Here is a 22,291-nt window from a genome sequence, read left to right as displayed (position 1 = left end):
CACGTTCTTAAGCACCCTGGATAATATTAGGGTCCAACCTAACACTGTCATACTGGGCGACTTCAACTACCCCTCCATTAACTGGGAAAACTACTCATGTGCCAATACACTTGCCCAACGCTTTGTGGAATTCATTAATTCCAATCCCCTGGACCAGCTCATTCTTACCCCCACTAGAGGTAGCTACATCCTTGACCTGGTCATTACTAACATGGGTGACCATTGCTCTACACCAATAGTCAACTCCTCCCTGGTTAGATCCAACCACAAACTAATTACCTTGGAAATCCACACCCCACCCCAAAGGTAACCACCATGAAAAAAAACTTCTACAAAGCTAACTCTGGGCTCCTAAAAACAAGGTGGCTAACTTCACGACACCCATGCAAATGGAGAATAGTTGCATGACCATTGAATCATACACCAATGCACTGTACGAGCATGTACACAAATGCATGGATCTCACCATATCCAATAAAACCAAGACGCTCTCCTCAAATAAAAGCAAACCAATCTGGTGGTCCCCTGCCATAAACAAACTCTACAACAGAAGGAGGAAACTGATGTGGAATAAGGTGAAGTCCCAAGACTGGAAAAACTCCCTTATCAGCCTCAACAAAAGGTTGAGATCCCTCAGCAAATCCTCTAAAGCTAGCTATGAAAATAGAATTGCAGCAGATAGTAAAGACAACCATAAGGCCTTCTGTAGTTATGTAAAGAATCTCCACAGCAATACCCAGGTTTGCTCTGAGCTGCTACACTATGGTACCTCCTATATCGAGCCAACAGATATTGCCAATATACTGGCCTACAGATTCAGTGCCAACTTTACTCCCACAAGGACTAATCACAATACCAGTAGATTGCCAGGCACCCAGTATTACTACTGCACAGGTTAAAACAGCACTGTCGAAGGTCAAGAATACAGCTTCTATAGGACCTGAAAATATCCCCGGCTGTGTTCTACATGAACTACAGAGTGAACGAGCACCTCACTTGTGTGTCCTGTTCATTCACAGTCTCACCTCAGGCTTTGTTCCTACCAAATGGTGCACTGATACAGTCATCCCTCTCCACAAGGGAGGAGCGACTACAGACCTTGGGAACTATCACCCCATTAGCCTGACGAGTCTGATATGCAAAGCTATAAAATGCCTCATCATGGACCTAATAAACAAGGATATAGGGAATCTCCAAACTCTGGATCCTACACAATTTGGTTTTGTGAAGGGTAGATCATGCCTGCTCAACTTGGTCGACTTCTTTGAGTCAGTCACCAGGGCTGTGGATGAAGGCAAGGTGGTTCATACAGCCTACCTTGATCTGGCCAAGGCCTTTGATACCTTTCCCCACTCAGGAATCATAGGAAATTTCACTAAGCTAGGCATCAACCCCTATATCACTAGGTGGGTTGCAAACTGGCTCACAGATAGAACCCACAGTGTGAAAGTAGCTGACTTCAAGTCAGACTGTCGACCAGTCACAAGTGGAGTCTTACAGGGTTCAGTCCTGGGTCCTTCCCTGTTTGGTATCTACTTCTCTTCTAGTCCAGGCCAACATGAAGGGACTCTGGCTGACATAGTTTGCAGATGATTGCAGGTTGGGAGCTATTAACTCCTCAAGTGATGTTGACATCCTACAGAAAAGGCCTCAATGAGACCAATGACTGGTGCCAAAACCATGTCCTTAAGTTCAATGCCAAAAAAATGTGTCATCCCCCTTGGGAAAAACCCGGTTCCCTTGAATTACCACATTGATGGTAGTCACTGAACATAGAAGGCATTATAAGAGATCTAGGAACACAGGTTGGCAGCAACCTCACTTTTAACCACCACATTACCACTGTGGTCAGAAAGTCTTTCTATGTGGCACATCTCATTACTAAGGGTTTTGCATCCAGGAAGAAGGAGGTCATTTTCTCCCTCTACTCTTCTTTCATTAGGCCAATCATCGAGTACAATGCCCCATTTGGCATGTGCCTCAGTAGAAACCTGCAACAACTGGAGAGGCCACAAAGGTACCTTACAAAGAGGATCCTAGGCCTTAGCCCCTTGCCCTATATGGACAGACTCAAAAAACTCCAACTATTCACCCCGGGGATCACTGCAGTGGCTCTACTCGACAGAGTCACTAGGAAGTAAAGTCAGGTAGCACGATGCCAGAGTAATCCTATGAGCTAGGCTTGTAAAGGCTCCAGGGCCATTAGCCTAGTACACACCTATGAACCTATGAACTCTTGTATAACACCAATAAATTGAGAAATGTAAGAAAATAGAAACAAAAGATTGGTTGGACTACAAAGTCTAAGAGATTAGACAAGAATAAGATCAAAGAGAATATAAACACATGTAATTTGATACAGAAAGTTAATTAGAGAAAAATTAATACTGATGAAACAGTAATGGGAGGGCATGTTTACAAATAGTAAAATTAGGAAAAATGGATTATATCACAAGAAATCAATCAAAATAAAATGAATGGAGATTTCATTATCAACACAAAATGATTGAATTATTATAATGAAAGTTTTCATAAGGGAAGTCAGGAAGAAAAAGCTGATGAAGAGAATTGCAAATTAGTGGGGAAATCATACAACACTCAAAAAAATGGACTCAACAATGATGAAGTTAAAAATAGCAAAGCCTAACAAATATTTTAAAAGTTAAGATACATGGGCAAAAATCCTTGACAGTTAAAAAAATTTGTGAAGGAAAATAAATACCTATACATGGAAAAGAAGCATTATAGTTTCAATATTTAACCTTTTCCTACTCTTGTCAACACTCAAGGGATTATAACAAAGCAACCTTCTAATCAAGGTGCTGTTCTTAAAGGAGAAACCTGGTTCCTCACCAAGCACTTCCTTTTACTTATCATCAGAGATAAGCAACCGCCAATGCTTCCTTATCATTTCACATACAAAGTGAACATTGTTAGAATATGTCAGACACATTCTCAACCATCCAACCACTGCATCCTTATTCTCCGGAATGTCATCCTTCCGTAAAAGGTATGGTCTGGCTCATTTCTGCCTGCAAGACAGAACCTCATCTTGTACTTGAAATATATCAGACTTAGAGTATCCTCTCTGATGAAACGCATCACTTAAAAGGTCAAAAGAGGCGTACATCTCACTACCTCTAGTATGCAATCTAGCATATGTAGAAAACTGACCCTTCATTACATTCTGCTTCAGGTACCTCTGGTGCATGCCATAAGCATGTAGCAAATTATTCTTTTTACAATGTTTCCTTTGGAATAATGTCTCAATCCCACTAGGGGATCTGGTAGTACAGACATCCAAGAAATCAATCAAAATTTAAAAGTAAATCTTGAAAAACTAGCTGTATTTTGTAGATAGTCCACCCATCCATAAAAAGATCAGACATGATAAAGAAAACATCATCCACACAATGGCCATAATGTAAAATAGAACCTAAATACGCATTCTTAGCACCAAACATATACTCAGATTCCCATTGTGTGAGCACCATATTCGCGTAACTGTTGGCACACATGGTGCCCATTGCAACACCTACTCTCTGAATGTAATACTTAGCGAAAGAAAAGACATTGCTTGTATGAATAATTTCAAGTAAAAAGCATATCATATACATCTTTATTATTATTATTTCTGATGATAAGTGTAAGGAAGTGCTTAGTGAGGGACCAGGCTTCACCTTTAAGAACAGTACCTCGATTAGAAGGATGCTTTGTTATAAGTCCTTTAGTGTTTACAAGAGTAGGGAAAGGTTGTCATATAGGATAGGCACTTTTCTGTGCAGGGCATGCAATGTCTGCAAGTATATTAAACAAGAAAGTTATTTTGTACATACTGATTGGACATTTGTTTGAATATAAATTTTAGGCTGATTGTAGTACTAAAGATGATTTTTATCTAGTGATCTGTGAGACATGCCAGCATTATTATGTAGGGAAGACTAATCATTGTCTTAGGGATCAGATCAGAGAGCAAGTATATAGCATTAATAAAGATGATATCAGGAGTGCACTGGGTAAACATGTGGCCAATTTGGGCAGTATGCATGTGCTTGTTTTTTGGTCCTTGAATTGTACTGTGCAACTACAAGACCGAGTGATACAACGGCTCGCTCAGAGGGCATAGAGACTAAATGGATTATGTTACTACAAGCAACCAAGGGTAAAGGATTGAATAAGTGTATCCCTTTAAGACCTGCTCTGAAGTCATAGGGTCTGAGGAGGTAGTTTTAGTGTATTTAAATGTGTTTTTACTTGTTTTTTGATTAGATCTGATAAAGCACACTGAGTAGATGTGAAAGCACTTGTCTCTTTGTTTTATCCTTTGTTTTAATTATTGATCATCCAGGAAGCTGCAGTGGTACAGCGGTAGCGTTATTGCCTCACAGCAAGAGGTTCTCCTGTTTGATGTTCGGCTAGAGTGCCTTCTGTGTGGAGTCTGCATGTCCTCCCCGCGGTTGAGTGGACTCCAAAGACATGCAGGTTGGGCATCGGGCTGGCAACTCAGCACCATAAAAAATCTACTGCCAATCATTAGCGGACTGGAGTTCCGCTGTGGCGACCCCTAACCGGGAATAGTTGAAAAGACAAACAACAATTAAAGACATTTTATAATGGTGCTGCTCGGCTGGTTCCTTATTTTCTCTACTTAGATTTTAAGAACCTACACAGACTTGGATGAACTGTTTATATTGACTCAGAAACTGAAACATGAACCGTTAGCCAGAACAGATGTGTCCTCTGACACACATGCACTTAAGTTTCATAAACAGATATTTAGTTCAAGCAAAATGATGAGTGTCTATGTCCGATTTAAAAAATATTTTAAATTAATTTTGGATCAATGATTCATAAACATTAAAAATAAAAGGTAGTTAAATATTATTGCAACCAGATTCGGAGCAGGAGAAGAGTGGCTCATTTCCAAGCCCATCTCCTGTCCAGAAATATTGTCAAACTTACTTGGGAAATGTGTCTCACTAAAGTGTCTGTCATTACACTGACTTTCAGTTGAACATATTGAGCTTAGCAAGTGTAAAAGAAAGGCGACCTTTAGCATTAACTGTCCAAACTTCATGGCAACTTAATACGGTGCTAAAAAGTGGGCTCATTTTTCAGCGGGTATAACCTGTACATCACCACAGGATGTAATGTACAGTCTAGCTATTTCCGAAGGATACTTGCTATATATAACTGTAGCAATAACCTTTTAAAAAGTAGAATACAGCCATTAATTCAAGATCAGGCTTCAAGAAAATGGGGTTAAGCTTTCGCCATTGTCAGCTCATGCTTACTTGTAAGGTTTTATGACCTGCAGATTGACAAAGAAATTGAAACTGAACTTTATTTTCTTTGCTTGGAAATGAGCTGCTTCTCCTGCTCCAAATCTGGTTACAATAATACGCAAGTACCAAATAAAATTATAGACATTCTTGCAACTGATAAATTCAAAAGAGCACTCCCAGGTACTTTATGTAAATGGACTTTTCAGAGTTACTCTAGGCATACTGATGTGCTAGTTATACTAAATAAAAGATTAGTAGTTAATCAAGCAGTATTTAAGGCTGAACAAACAAAATCTGTTGGTAAGAAAGTAGAGATGTCTGTGAACAAACTAAAGCTCTCAATATATCTTAGATGTGAAAAGTTGCACATTGCAAAACATTGTATAACTAGTTATGAGAATGCTTTGTCTAGCAAAAAATAATTTCTAAACAGTATACAGACGAAAAAAGTGTGCCAGCCCAATACAACCAGCATGTTTTCATTGTACTACTAGTAAGTTAGCTGAATGCTCTGTATTAATTCGTAGGAAAAAATGAAGAAGACCATTGGATTCTAGAAGTATGGACACACTTAGTGACCTTATGCTTTCAAAAATAAAACAAGAAAAAAGTGGAACTAATATATGTACATGGGGCAGGAAAGAGGATTCCATAATATATCTGCAAATTCTGACAATGTTGGATTAAATATCACATCCAGTGGCTTTAGTTCCTTATTTAACCCATTATGTTATGCTAAGTTAAGACAAAGTTCAAACCACTGTTAAAATTATGGGGAAAGGGAGCAAAATTAGATACTCCGTATATTGAATATACCTCAAATAGAAATAAGGGGACAGTTACTGCATGCTAATACTGTATACCCCATAATGAAAGATGTGACGCATTGAAGTGGGGATGTAATATTTATCTGGTTGCCTCACTTCCTTTGTTATTAATAATCGATGTGAGAGTGTTCAATCTCACCGTTTGTTCTTACACATGGGTGTCGGAGCCGATCCTCGACTCCGAGTCGGCCGCTTAGCAAAGCTTTGCATCCAGAAGAAGCTCGAGACCAACCTACCTCCCACAATTCCCTCTGCTTTTACCTCAGATCTAGTTTGCCGCTGCAACTGATCGCATCGTTTCTGAAGAGCTCTGACCAACTGGGAAGATAAGCTAACTTTCTTTCAAAAATTTTTTTTTTCTTGAAAAGTTTTAGGATTATTGACTTAGATTTAGTGTGTGTGTGGTGTGTGGCCTGGTCATCCCTTTTCTATTATATATAGTATATTTATACATATGTAGTGTAGGTTTACCTTAGGGCCTACCCCACCTACTAAACTTGGATTTGGATACTTGCAATATTATTGCTGTGACTTTCTCACCTAATTTGACAGTGTTTGTTGATAATCTACAGAACCTTTTTCTTACAGAATGTCTGAAAAAGCTAAATCAGGATTTAAGAGGTGTCAGTGTGGGCAGAAGATGTCTGTCACCGACAACCATAGCTCCTGTGTCTACTGTCTTGGCCCTCTCCATCTACAAGAAGACTGTTCTATCTGTCATTCCTTTAGTGGAAGGGTCATGACAGATAGGCGCAGGAAGCTTATGGACAGAGGTCTTTTGAAGCCTGCCTTCCAAGAGGCTTTGGACAAGTCAGACCAGGCTTCTAAATCCTCGAAGGAGTCGAAGACTTCGGAGCCCATGTCATTGGCTCTGAGTTCTTCTTTTAAGGTTCATTCACCGGTTCCACAGACTTCGGGGCCGAGTGTCGAGCTTCTATCTGTCACCGAGCCTCGAGACTTGGAACCGGTGTCGGAGCTTCCACCTCCTGCTCTTTTGAGGTCGGCACCGTCCTCGATTCCTTCGACTCGATCTTCCAGGCCCCTCTCCGACACCGACGTAGATCATGTGGTGCAGAAGTTAATGGAGAACACGGCCCTGTCCAAACTCATTGCAGTCTCCTCTCAATTAGTGTCGAGACTCGAAGGCCTTCCTTTATCTCCATCTGATCTTCCTCCGAGGCCTACTCAGCCCTCGGAGCCGGGAGACATTGATCTGATGATAGTGGAGCCCTTGGTGCCGGAACCGTCCCTTTCTCGGTCGGCACCGTTGATCTCGACTCCGTCGGAACCATTACCGGACTCGCGAAGCCGTCGATCTATCCTTGGTTCCGGGACCGAGAGTCGAACCAATGTTTCGGTACCGACTCTCCCCCTCGGCGCCTCGGCACGGATCACTTCGGCTCCATCCTTGGGGTCGATGCCCTTGGCTTCTGCGTCGGAGATACCTCCGCGTTCTTCGGAACCGGGGGATTCCTCGGCTCGGGGTCCAGGGGCCTTCGACCTTATGAGGAAGGTATTGTCTTCTCAGACAACCACTTCAGCAGAAACAACTTCTCCCTCCCATAAAGGTCCGTTGTCTTCTTCTGCACCCACGACTACACAAAAGCGTCGAGCACCAGTGTCTCAGCCACTCCCAGAGGGAGCCCCTTCTTCCTCGGAGGCTTCATCGGATGTCCCCCCCGATGACATTCCGAGGAAGAGATTGTGCAAGAGGAGGCACTTGCATTCTCTACAAGAATCCTTAACATTGGACACTGACTTAGATGAGTCAGAAGGGTCCCCAAAATCACCGTCGGAGGATGTCTCTTTCTCTGACATTCTGGAGATCCTGAAACAGAGAGGTGATTGGCAAGCCCTACCCCCTTCTGAGGATGAGTCAGTTTTGCTGAAGGCATTTGGTGCTCGCCCTTCTTCCTCCTGGGTCACTCCGCCCTTCGACGAGTTAATAGAAATAATTGCTCGAAGGGCGTGGGAGGCACCTGACACAGTGGAGCCAGTTCCCAGGAAGCCTAACAAATATATAACTGCCCCTCAGGATAAATCATACCTCACTAAGGGAGTTCCACTGGATGCTATGGTGGTGGCAGCTGCCACAAAAAAGGAGATGTCCGAATCTTCCTCGTCTGTTCATCCTCCTAACAGAGATTTTAGGACCATGGACAGATATGGGAAGCGCATTTTCAGCTCAGCGACTTTCTCCATGCGATCGCTGAACTACTTGACACATTTCACACGATTACAGAGGGATCTAGTCAAAGAGTTGGGAGATACCCTCCAGAGTAGTACAGATGCTGCTGTCTCGGATAAGGTTACAGCACAGCTCAATACCCTTACATCTATTGTAAACTTGTCCATGAGGCTCATCTCGTATGCAGCCGAAGGGTCGAGTAGGGCTGCAGCTTCAGTGATTGCTCTTCGTAGACAATCCTGGATGCACCTGTGCTCCTTTGCGGAAGCCTTCAAGTCTTCCTTTACTAACGCCCCCTTTGATGGTGCCACTCTCTTTGGCCCCAAAGTGAAGGAGACCCTGACCCGGCGTGAGCAAGAGGGAAAGACTCTGTCTGCTGTCGGAGTCCGTTTTTCCACCCCATCCAGACCGTACCCCCAAAGGGCAACGAGGTGGGAAAATGTGGTTTCGTAAACCCCAGGGTTCATTCCCAGGCACTCAGGGTGATGCCCCCTTCAGAGGCAGGGGGGGGCAGAGGTGGAAGACGCCGCCCTGGTGTCCGAGGGGGTCTGCAGAACCAAGGCGACAGGGATACCATCCCTGGGAAGCCTTTCCAGCACTCCTGAGAGGAGGCCCGACTGTCCTGCTCTGGAGGCAGTCGGGGGTCGCTTAGCTTTATACCCTCATGCCTGGCAAAACCTTACTTCAGACAAATGGGTAAAAAGCATTATTACCAGAGGTTACAAAATTCCCTTTCTATTTCCCCCGTTACCACAGAAAAGATTCTCAGATGTACCGCCCCATCTGCGAGAATCTGCAGCTATAGAAATCTCAAAGCTGCTAGAAAAAAAGAGTCATCCAACCAGTCCCAGCGGACCAAAGAGGATCCGGAACTTACTCAAGGTTCTTTTTAGTTCCAAAAAAGACAGGGGACTGGAGGCCAATTCTGGACCTAAGCAATCTCAATACCTATGTGAAGAAAGAAAAGTTCCGGATGGTCACGCTTCAATCGATCCTTCCGTTCTTACAGAAGGACGACTGGATGTGCTCAATAGATCTCAAGGACGCATACTACCACATCAAAATGGTCAGAGCATCCAGAGATCACCTGCGCTTCCGGCTGGGAGCCAGCCACTTTCAGTTTCGGGTCCTGCCCTTTGGTCTAACCTCAGCCCCCAAGGTTTTCACCAAATGCATGGCAGTGGTAGCGTCTCACTTGAGACGCCTAGGATTCCGGGTGTTTCCGTATCTGGACGACTGGCTCCTTACTGCCACCACCGAGCATCGACTGATACAGGCCAGGGACTACACACTCAGCCTTTGTGTTCAGCTAGGGATTTCGATAAATTTCGAAAAATCTGCGTTACAGCCCTCGCAGCATATTTCATTTATAGGGGCAAATTTAGATACCCGTTCTTTGCTACTAAGACTCCCCTCCGCAAGAATAGCTTCCCTACAAGAACACATATCTCTCCTACTATTGTCCAAAAAATCCCCAGCCAAACTAGTCCTGAAAGTCTTGGGACTCATGTCAGCTTCCCTCATTGCAGTTCCCATGGGAAGGCTACACATGAGAGTTCTCCAATGGCTGCTGTTCGCACAGTGGTCGTTCCAACAGTTACCACTGACACACGAAATTCACATTACGAACACCTGCAAAGCACACCTGTCTTGGTGGTTACAGAATCGCAATTTCATCAGCGGCCGACCGTTTGTGTTACCCACACCAACAGCCACAGTGACCACGGACGCTTCCCTGATAGGGTGGGGGGGGGCAGTCCAAGGCGAATGGACCAGTTTAGAGTACAACCTGCACATCAATGTTCTGGAGATGAGGGCAGTGTTTCTAGCGTTGCAACACTTTTCCCCCCTTCTACCTCTAGGGACCATTGCAGTTCAAACGGACAACATGTCCGTAGTCTGGTACATAAACAAACAAGGAGGAACCAAGTCTTACCAGTTGTGCAGAGAGGCCATGAGAATTTGGCAATGGGCAGAGTCCACGGGTCACTTTCTGATAGCAACGCACATCCCGGGGTTATCCAACGTCATAGCGGACAGGTTGAGCAGAGCCATCCTGTTACCTCACGAGTGGTCCCTCAACCAGATAGCGGAAAGGATATTCCGCAAGTGGGGCCAGCCTTGCTGCGATCTGTTTGCGTCTCCAATGAACACCAAATGCAGAAGCTACTTTGCCCTTTTACCCCCTCCAGGGGATGTCCCCAGGGACGCTCTTATTCACGATTGGCCCCCGGGTCTCCTGTACGCTTTCCCCCCTATACCTCTGATACCGAGATTTCTCCAGAAAGCCAAGGATCAGGAGAGGACTATAATTCTCATTGCCCCATTCTGGCCTCATCAGATTTGGTTCACCTTTCTTCAAGCACACCAAATACGGGAGCCCTGGATTCTGGACCTGGTGCCAGACCTACTGACTCATTCGTCAGGAGCTCCCCACCCGTCACTCCTGTCCCTCAAGTTAGCAGCTTGGCTGCTCCGCTTCCCTACTTAGCCAGGTCTGATCTTCTCTCTCCGGCGGTTCAAGACATTCTGGTAGCCTCTCATAAGGCTTCCACTACTAAAATTTACACCGGTAAGTGGAAACGTTTCGTCTACTGGGTGACTGCACAGCATTTAGATCCCTTAGTAGCCCCTCTAAACAAGATTTTAGAGTTCCTATCCATGCTGTTTCATCAAGGGGCCTCTACTGCCACTTTAAAAGTTCAGTTGGCTGCTATTTCTAACTTTCATGTAGGAGAGAATGGAGCACCCATTATGGTTCATAGGCTTTGTAAAGCCTTCTTGAAAGGCTCCTTTCATCTTAGACCAGCAGTTAGGTTTCCTACAGCTCCTTGGAATCTAAATCTACTCTTATCCCAACTAATGTTACCACCCTTTGAACCAGCTTCTTCCTGTTCCTTAAAGTTCTTGTCCTGGAAAACTCTTTTCCTAGTAGCTATCACTTCAGCCAGACGAGTATCGGAACTTCAGGCTCTCTCCATTAAACAGCCATATTTAATTTTTCACCCGGACAGGGTATCTTTACGCACCAACCCTTCTTTCCTTCCTAAGGTTTGTTCAGTTAACAACATTAATCAATCCATTGAGCTTCCCACATTTTTCAAAAATCATTCCAATAAGCTGGAATATATGTTGCACAAGTTGGATGTTCATAGACAACTCAGATTCTACCTAGATAGAACTAAAGACCATAGGAAAGCGGACCAACTCTTTATAGCCTTTGCGGACAACAAAAAGGGCATGGCAGTGACGAAGCGTACTCTTTCCAAATGGCTAACTGATTGTATTACCTTCGTTTATTCTGCTTCTAGTCAGAGTTTGCCCACCAAACCAAAGGGACATTCTACTAGATCAGTTTCTACATCTTTGGCTCATGCGGCTCGTCTGCCTTTGGACACTATTTGTGCGGCCGCCACTTGGTCTAAACCACATACGTTCATCACTCATTATAAAGTGGATAGGATTTCCAGAGACAGAGCATCTTTTGGTTCCACTGTGCTCAGGAACGTTCTTCCGTGAGTCACTCAGGGTTATGGAGCTAGGGACGCTACCCATGTGTAAGAACAAACGGCGAGATTGAACACTCTCACATAAAGAAGTTATGTCCTTACCATAATGTTCCATGTGGAGTGTTCATCTCGCCTTTGTTCTTACATTCCCACCCTCCCACCCTCAAGTCTGGAAGAACGTCCGGTTTAGATGTCTGGTCTGTTTGTCTCCCACTAGTGGTCTCTCTGTTGTTCTACTGGCTTGAGTTAGTTACGTTCCTTGTGTATACGTATGTATTCTTTGGATGATTACATTGTTATTGCTGGATCTGGTGTTGTTCTTGCAAACTAGATCTGAGGTAAAGGCAGAGGGAATTGTGGGAGGTAGGTTGGTCTCGAGCTTCTTCTGGATGCAAAGCTTTGCTAAGCGGCCGAGTCAGAGCCGAGGATCGGCTCCAACACCCATGTGTAAGAACAAAGGCGAGATGAACACTCCACATGGAACGTTATGGTAAGGACATAACTTCTTTATATTTGCTAACAGACCTGTTTTTAACAATAGTATATTTTATTTCATACTTATCACCAGTTCAAAGACAAACCAACAGCAACAATTATATTCTCTTCATGTACATACATACATATAATATATATATATATATATATATATATATATATATATATATATATATATATATATATATATTGTGTCTGTGTGGCTTTATACTCTGGGGAAAAGTATGTTTTACTGAGCCATTAAATGTTTCACCCCTTTGTGTAACATTATAAATGCTGTCTTAGCAAACTACATTTTTATTTGGAAGGGCAATTAGAGCCATTGTTACAGTTTCTATAGTTTATCTGAATGATACCAAATCCAACTTACAGTTTATGACACATTGTGAGGTTAAAGTGTAGCATTTCCCTATAAGAGAGTAAAGGTTTTCTAATTGTACATTAAAATGTAAACTATTATTCATATATGAACTGCAGAAGTCATCATCCTTTTCAAATTATTCCTGAAAACTAGCTTTGTAGACATAGGTTTCTGCAACAGTTAATGACTTCAAAGAAGTATCGATGGAAGCATCAGCAGCATACCTCTCAACCTGGAAACATCAAAAATCTGGACAAGGCCCATGAAAAATAGATACAAATCTGTACGCTGATTAACATAAAATTTGCATACATACTTATGTAACCCCGCCCACTCAGATGGAATTGTGGAATACCAACTTTCAAATGCAAACTGAAGAACAGACAACTAAAATATGGCACCAGAGTCCCTCTGCAGCCATTCCAATGTCCCATTACCTGGCTATTTCACCCCATTTACCATAAATACTAATGTGTGCACACTGCTTTACTTCTACAGTGATTATTTGGATTTTATTTTTACATTTTATAGCACAATGCACAAACACTATTAGACATCTGCCAAACAAAGCAAGTAATACTGTCTTGCAATGAAAATATACTCAGCATTAAAACTTCTCTACCCTTAAAACTCACATTCATTGAAACCCACACCACATCCAAAGAAAATGCATCTGACCAGTGGTGGATAAAAATTACCTTTGGGCTGTTTTCAAATCATAGGTCCCTTGCACACAAAACATGAAACATACATGTGTTCTTTGATACACCTTCCTGACTTTATTAAATTATATTCCATGTATAATACAGCACACGTGTTAGACTTAGAGCACATTTTAAATGTATTGTTTGAACATTTCTCCAGTAGGCAATGAAACAAAATGCATGAACCAATAATGACAAAACTGCCCAATTCAAAACATTTCCATCATAAAAGTCTACTTCCACACACACACAATATATAAAAAAATGGAATGACAGTAGTGTAAGCCATAGGCATCGTGCACTGCTTCTTGCACTTATTTTCAGTTTCATTTTTTTGGGGGGGGGGTCAAAAGGCCAAAAACCAGGGACACATTTTAACATTGCTTGTATAATTTTGTAAAGGTGCTAGAATAAAATGTTATGTTACCACCATGCATTTCACTGCCAAGTCTTGAACCTAGGATCCTGTGTACTACAGTCAGAGCAACATACCACTATGCCAAATCAGCAGTTTCCAGAAAGATAGGAAGACTGAAACTTAAATGGCTGTCATTCAGTGGCTCTCGCTTCTCATCATAGCTCTCAAGCTTTTAGCACAACAAAACTTGACAAAGCCAATAATGGGGGAATACAGCATTCAGTTCTCACTTCTCACAATAGGTCTCAACGACTTAGCACAAAAAACCGGGACAAGGCCAATAATGGGGGAATACAGCCCCAAAATAGGGACAAATCTCAAATACTGATCTTATAAGCTTAGTAAATTGGCACAATAAAAGGTTTTGTGTTACCATCTATTTTCTGAAGAATATGAAGTCTGAAATTCAAATGCCTGTCATTAGTGAATTCAATCCTTCACTAAATTGGCACAAAAGTCCTGAAAAACACAGATTTTATGAGGAACAGAGCATAAATATGAGACATAAATTTATAAGTGGTGCTGGCTAGGGACTTTAGGCATGTCTGAACTCCAGAAAATACACCTCCAGTCAGCTTTAATTTCTTGTATTGCAGAAAGAATATTATTATACTTATTATCCATGAGCTAAAGTTTGAAAAAATATTTTCAGAAGACAGTAAGAACAGCTAAGGAGATACTAGGATTTTTAATATGCACTCACTATGTCCTAAGTGCATAAGTGTAGCTTTTCCTGATTTCATGCTGTATGATCATTATGAAATGCAGACTTCTTCAAACTGCCCATGTATCTCCTGTAAACTGCTCAAGAGTCAGTCTTTTTTAAAGTGAGTCAGAATTCTGCATTACTTAAAAATCAAATGGAGAGTAATTCTGATTGTGTTATAAAGCTAGCTGTTTTACATGTGTTATTTACAGTAGTGATAAACCTGGGTCTGCAATACCTGGTATTTTACTGTTTTGCATTACTTTTTCGGCAACTTAAAGGGCTTGCACAGTGGACTATCTAAATGTCTTGTAAGCCAAGCAGAATTTACCCCTTATCGGTCTCTAAGTAATTTTAGCATGCAAGTTCAGTCTAGCCAGTTATTGAGGTAAGAGTCCAGAATTGCTTTAGAAAATTTTCTTTGAGTCAGCTGAAGCATGTTATCATATTTGGATTATGTACAAACTACAGCTTTGCATTGAAGAAATGAGTGAATCAGAGGCATCTGTTGTTATTGACCTGAAAAAAATCGATCCTGTCATTTGTAATGCTTAGTCTGTACTGATTAAAGATGGTAAATTATTATTAATGGTGATATCCAGATCTTTTATTCTATTATTTGCAGACATACTCTCTCACACACACACACACACACACACACACACACACACACACACACACACCATTCAATTCAAAGCAGTCTGCACGTGCGCACACACACACACACACACACACACACACCATTCATTTCAAAGCAGTCCACTCACACACACACACACACACACACACACACACACACACACACACACACACACACACACACACACCATTCAATTAAAGGCAGTCCGCTCACACACAGCATTCAGTTCAAAGCAGTTCACTCACACACACACACACACACACACACACACACACACACACACACACACACACACACACAGCATTTAATTCAAAGCAGTCCGCGCACACACACACACACACACACACACACAGACAGAGCATTCAATTCAAAGCAATCAACACACACAGAGCATTCAATTCAAAGCAGTCTGCGTACACACACACACACACACACACACACACACACACACACACACACACACACACACCCCATTCATTTCAAAGCAGTCTGCACGCACACACACAGCATTCAATTCAAAGCATTTCGTTCACACAGGCACACGCGCGTGCGTGCACACACACACACACACACGCACATGCACACGCACACACACACGCACACACACACACACACACACACACACACACACACACACACACACACACACACCATTCAGTTCAAAGCAGTCTGCTCGCTCAATTTGCTCTGCAATTCCATCCCTACCTTGATTCAAAGCAGTCCGCTTGCTCAAGTAGCTGTGCAGTACAATTCATTTCCAGCAGAAACAGTCCTTCCTGTGCAGTCCATTCCCACTTGCACTCATAAAAGTCCTTCCACTTGCTCAAGTAGCTCTGCAGTACTTCCATCCTTTGGGCAGTTCAGTTCCAATTCCCGCTTGCACTCGCAAAAGTCCTTCCCGGGCAGAAACCGGAAATGTGAGCCCTTGAGCTCAATTCCGACAGGCTGACATCATCACGCACATAATGATGTTAGCTCAAAAAGTGAAATTTTTTTAAAAATTAAAAACAAATTTGGGAAAATCAGAAATGAAGGGGTGCCACTCGGGAATCGTGGCACCCCATTATTTGGACCCCAAAACTCGGTAAAATCCAAGTAATTTGGTTGCTTGGGAGATACGAACAGCAGACTGGTCAGTATAACTTTATTTGACTACAAAAATAGAACTAGCTCATATATAAGCAGCACTAGTTGTGTGTGTGTGTGTGTGTGTGTGTGTGTGTGTGTGTGTGTGTGTGTGTGTATGTATGTGTGTAGCTATAAATATGTCAAGTGTATGTAATGTTGACAGCTGTCTAGTTGACTGCATATAGTCACCTGGGCAGTTGATTGACAAGTGTGCGAGATCAACAAAGCCCGGGAAGGGAAATATTCCCTTTTTCTGGAGATTAAGCAATTTCAAATTATTATAACTAGTTAACAGGAGGTGTAGGGGTTGCAAGGGGGCTCCCCCCCCCCATAAAAAACAATGTTTCACTTTTTTTAATGTGGAAGTTGCATGTACTGGGGCTGTTTCTTGGTGCATGTAAAGTACAGTGTCAGCTTCCCTGTTTTCAACCATATGCATCAACATATTATGTGTATAGGTATGCTAAAAAGGATGACTGACCTAAATGTTGACATTTACAAGTTTAATCACAAAGGGATGACTTTGCAAATGTCAATAAACTACTATGCATGGGCTATCAGTGCATGAAAAATAAAGTTTAAAAAACAAAGTAAAACATTTTTTATGGGAAAAATCACTTTGCATCCCCACACCCCCTGCTAGTTATATATCCTAACTACGAGATCACACAGTTCCCCCAGGAAAAACAATATTCCCCTACCCAGGGTTTGCCGATCTTGCATAACTGTCATTCATCTGTGTACATTTTGCCAACTAAACAGATGTTGACCAATGGGGAATTTGTCGATATTCACTTCCTCCATACATAGATATAATACAAAAAACATGAAATGTAAGTAATGGCATTAAACAGCATCATTTTTGGTATCTCCTTAGCAGCCTGAATTAGCAGGTTTGCTGAGGACTGCAAGCTTGGAACAATTAGCCTTTCTCTCTAATATTTTGTTACTTTAGCATAGGATAAATATAACATATTCCTGATGCATAAACAATAGGACCTAATCTCAGTTACAGATGGAAACCTCTCTCATGGTAATGAGAAAGGTCTTTCATGTGTCCCATATGATTCTCAGTGGGATTTCTAGTCACTCTTGAGATATTATTGTGCCCTTCTACTTCTGAATGGTTTGGCCAAACAGTGAATGCAATGCCACTGTCTGTAGGCTCCTGACAAAGCACATTTCACTCAGGGTGAGTACAGAGGTTCATTGCTAATCAGATTAATGGACTTAGAAGCCTGCTTTCCTCAGTCAGGCTGAGAACTGTCTTTGTTGATCTCACATATTTTCCTGAAAGCTGACCTGTGGCTTACATTCTTGAGTCATGAAGTCTTCTCTCATTCAAAACTCTGTCTGGAATGAACATAAGTGAGAGCTAACATGTATCATATGTAATTGTAATTAATGTCAAGATCACCATTAACCACAGTAACCACAGTCGAAAATGTAAAAAATGCATTACCCAAGGTTTTCCTTGCCTTTAAAGTCTAATTACTGATATTCCAATATTTATATTTTACCAAATGTAAAGGTTATTTTACAGCAGCTATAGTCCTGCTTTTGCTATAGTCCAATATAAGAATATACCCAGAGGGAATACTGAAAATCTGTAAGATTATTCCTTTCTAGTTATACGAATGTTGACCAGGAATGCATCTTTAGTCTTGTACCTTTTCAGTCTTATTTTGCAGCATTTTCAGGCCTCATAATCTGAAGAGATGTAATATGGTATCCCAGATCCAGAAGTATTTACAATTTTCACGTGAATAGTGCCTTTATTATATAGACTAACAAGTACATGTTTTACTTAATTTCTTTCATGTTTTCTTTCTCTTCTGTCTTTCATTTTGTTTTGTCACAAGGGTGCCACCTGCTGACCAGTTGCTCTATGCTGCTCCTATTCATGTAACTCATGACCCTGGTACTACTCCCTATGGTTGGGACTGTGTCAACCACTGGCAGCGTGGGAGAGTGGAAACACAGAACACTGCTATCAACCAGCAGCACTAACCTGCATGCCATATCTTTTATTGGGTATATATTATCGGAATGAAAGTTTCAAACTCTGAATACCATATGGTCAACACTATATGGTCGAAGTTTGAAAATTTCGAATCCGAAAAAAAAAGAACTGAGACAGACAAACTGTCATGAAGTGTTTTATGCAGGGGGCAAACCCCCCACACTTAAATATACCAACTCTGAGATTGCACTACATTGAAGTAAAGGGAAGAATTCACTACGGCGATCTCTGTTCATTCTTGCGATGTTTCCCATACTCACACATTTGGTGTCGCCCAAATGGTATTCGCTCATAGCGGACTTTGCTGTACTAATATAATCCCCATTTTGTTGCAGCCCTAGCTCAACTGAGATGCAACATTATTCTAATCAATTTCAATATGCATTGTGAAGGAGGGACATTGTGTAATTAGAGAAACTTGGTTTATATGTAAAGAAAGCATTCTCTTTCTAGATGGGTTTTGTATCTACCATGCTTTCAGGCCTGATGACAACTGTGGTAATGTCTTCATATTTGTCAAGGATCATATCACCACCAGACAGATTCCCAGAGACCCACAAACAGACCTTACAGAACTCTAGATCACCATAAATAATTTGTGCTACCAGCTTACATCTTGCTACCAGACATTCTTCATATTTCCAGTCATGCTGGATTCATGAAAGTATTTAAATAATTCCCTGTTGACAAAAAAATCCAACTAAATATCCAGTTATGAAACTTAACTGCACGCATGCCTGAGGACACATTTGCTCAACAAACATACACTCAGTACATATTATAGACAATATTCCACTACTAAATGAAAATGTGGTCAGAGACCTGTGTACCTGAATTGACAGTTCCCTATCCTTCAGTCATCATGTGGCAACTTTAGTCAGAAAATCCTATTTAGCACAACTGATAGACAAGGTTATACCATCCATATCTAAAGATGTTCATCATTCCCTTATATTCAGCACTGATTAGACAAATTGGAGTACAATGCCATCTGTCGAACTCACCTCACCCAATATATTCAACAGCTAAGACGCCACTGAGGACCCTAACTAAGAACATTTCCAGTTTAAAGACCCTGAGCTGCCAAGAAAGGTTAGAAGCTCTATTCCTTTACTCAATATATTACAGACTATTGGGGGCAATCTGTGCCTCACCTATGATGCCACTAGAAACCCTCTATCCAAGATCTCCTATATCTCTGCAAGTGTAACAACTTATCAAATGCCAGAGCCAGGGAACTAAATATTCAACAGCAGATAAATAAATTAAATATGATAGAGATATACTGACTGTGTAGCACCCCCTCCCCCTGCTTCACTGTAATAAGCTGCCCTTGCAGATTATAAGCAGTGCAATACATCATTATCCTTTAAACAAATCCAAGCTGAATGGGTATCCTCAATTTTACCCCAGGAATAACTAGCTTAGCCATCCTTGAGAAAGGAGGATACAGCCTGAGGAGAGGTATTGTCAAGGCATTGATGGTCACTAGAGTAAATTGCCTTGAAACTCATATGAATCATATGAAAGGCTATAATTGTTAAGTGCTGTCATAAAGTATGTTTGAAGTTTTTAGTCTAAAAATCTTCATTAGGCTTGTTAAAAATGGAATATCACTACAGCAATGTCATGGTCTTATACCTGTATATTTCTTTCTTGATGCGGTTAGTTTCTCATTGCTGGGAAGCTTTCTCACAGTTGCCTGTCTGTAGTAGAGACAGCCCTTGTTTTCTACATTTTTTTCTACCTTATGGCTATACTGCTACAATCACTACTAGATAGTTCTTCCACTTGAACGACATCTAACAATAATATCCTTTTATGCACTGCTCCTAGATAACAATTACAGCATTGTTACTGCTAATTTTAGATACATAAAATGCAAATATTGTCAGAGAGATGTACTTGTGACATGGATTATTTATATTTGACTTCTCTTTCTTTTAATTTATTTTTAATAGTATTTATTTGCTAGCGAAATATACCCACAAGACATAAGTGTTTCTTTTTAGGAGCAACATGGGAGCAATACCGTGTCACATGGCTTGCTCACTGACACACAGCAGGCAATGGAGACTGTGAGAGCTTATATTTCTAGCATAGGTTAGTTGTAACAACATCTTTACCTTCTCCACAAATGAGACTACATTGCTTTTGGCCTCATCATAGTCTTTCGGCTTGATGCTTTGTGATGCATCCAGTAGGATATAAATATTGAGAGCTGCATCCTTTTCAATTTTCAACTTCCTACCAAGTCCTAGATAGAGAGGAAAAAACAATAGATCTTAAATGTGACAAATGCTGAAGTGAAAACTGATGATATAAACAGTAGTTCATTGCCAAATGAAGCTATAATGGATTAATTAGTGCCAGGGAAATGCAATATTTAAGGAACTAAACTGTAAATCACCAAGTTTAAGGTTTATCAAATGGATTGATTTGTGGCACTGTTCTGAGATAATTGCATTATCTACATTCCTCTGTTTGGTTCAAGACATCAAAAAAATGTGTGGAAGAACTGAAGATCTACTTAAGTGACACATGCATATACTCATATTCACTCAAATGCAAAGATACTCCTATCAAAAAAAAGAGCAAGCATGCACACAAGTTTATGCAATGCCTACAAGGATAAATTGTGCCACAAATACCATGTATTACTGATATGCCCAGATGAATGTGACGTGCAGTAAAGACTCTACAATTATTGCCAATACAGGTAATTTATCCATAGAAAATCCAAAAATGGTAGAAGGCCACCTGTGTTAGGGAAGGGACTGATCAATCCAGCATGGAGTTCTATTGCCAGAAATCCAAAAAGAACAAGCCAAATGTCAGTGGATGAGTCCTGAATGCTGCTGCCTGAATTCTGTTGTAAAAATCAACAAACTACAAAATGGAATCAAATGAAATAAAGCACTCTGGAGACTTCAGACAGGGTTAAAATAGCTTATTTACTTTTATTATAGGATTCAGACAGCAGCATTCAGGACTCATCCACTGACCTTTGGCTTTACACCTATATTTATCCTTTTGAATGGAAATCTCCTTTCAGCCAGAATAGGAACAAAACAGACAATTGCATTTGGTCACAGCAGTGTTCACACCGAGGGCTGTTTAAGCTACCATATTATAAGCCTCAGTATTGTGTGGAAGAGTTGCTTTAATTCTGTGAAATTTGTTCTATGAATATGAACAAGTCAATAAACTATTTAAAAAAAAAAACTGCAATTAAAATGTAGTGCATAAACGTAATATGAAACAAGACTCCAAAAAACATAAATGTTCCTATTCATGCTGTTAAACCTTTCAAGCTCACCCCAGTTAATCCACACAGTCAGACTGAGTGCAGGCACACAGCAGTGGTATTTCTATGAAGCTCATTGTGCAGATATGCATGCACCTACATACATGTACACAGACACACACTGCACTGGTTATTCATTACAAAAGAAATATATGTTGTAGAATTTGTCACCAAAACTAAACACACACAGACAAACTTCTAACTACTTTTCCATTTATATATATATATATATATATATATCTATATATATATATATATATATATATATATATATATATATATATATATGTGGATTCATATCACTTCACTGAAAGACCATTTCACTGACATCCTTATCACTTGAGACCAAATCACCTAAAACTCATTTTACTGACAAGTAGTACTTTAAGGCAAGTCAAAGGTATATGTCCTTTTCTCCACTTTAGTGTGATCCTGGTGTTAGTATATATAGTTGTGGGGTGGGGGCATAGCCCCCCGCACCTAGTTGGGTTTTACAAAATAATGCAAAACAAAACCAGACAACAGAAAACCAAATTAAGTGGGGGGCTACACCTACCCCCAACTATATATAATAACACCAGGCTCACACTACAGTGGGGAAAGGGACATACACCTTTGACTTGCCTTAGAGTACTACTTGTCAATGAAATGAGTTTTAGGTGAAATGAACTTTCAGTGAAATTAACGTTAGGTGATTTGG

General features: G+C 41.1%; 1 protein-coding gene across 1 annotated transcript in view; it reads right to left on the bottom strand.

Moving 5' to 3' along the window:
* The window catches only part of LOC122811397 (complement C2-like), a 925,867-nt gene that overhangs the window by 753,974 nt on the left and 149,602 nt on the right, over positions 1 to 22,291 (bottom strand). Inside the window, exon 6 of the mRNA XM_044083220.1 lies at positions 20,411 to 20,541. Coding sequence (XP_043939155.1) covers positions 20,411 to 20,541 — 131 coding nt within the window. The remainder of the gene's footprint in view (positions 1 to 20,410; positions 20,542 to 22,291) is intronic.

This window comes from Protopterus annectens, chromosome 9.part0 (genome assembly GCF_019279795.1).
Source record: "Protopterus annectens isolate FY-2018-M chromosome 9.part0, PAN1.0, whole genome shotgun sequence".
Lineage (NCBI taxonomy): Eukaryota > Metazoa > Chordata > Ceratodontiformes > Protopteridae > Protopterus > Protopterus annectens.
Note: the sequence above shows the minus strand (reverse complement) of the source record. Positions and strands in the feature narration are given on the sequence as shown.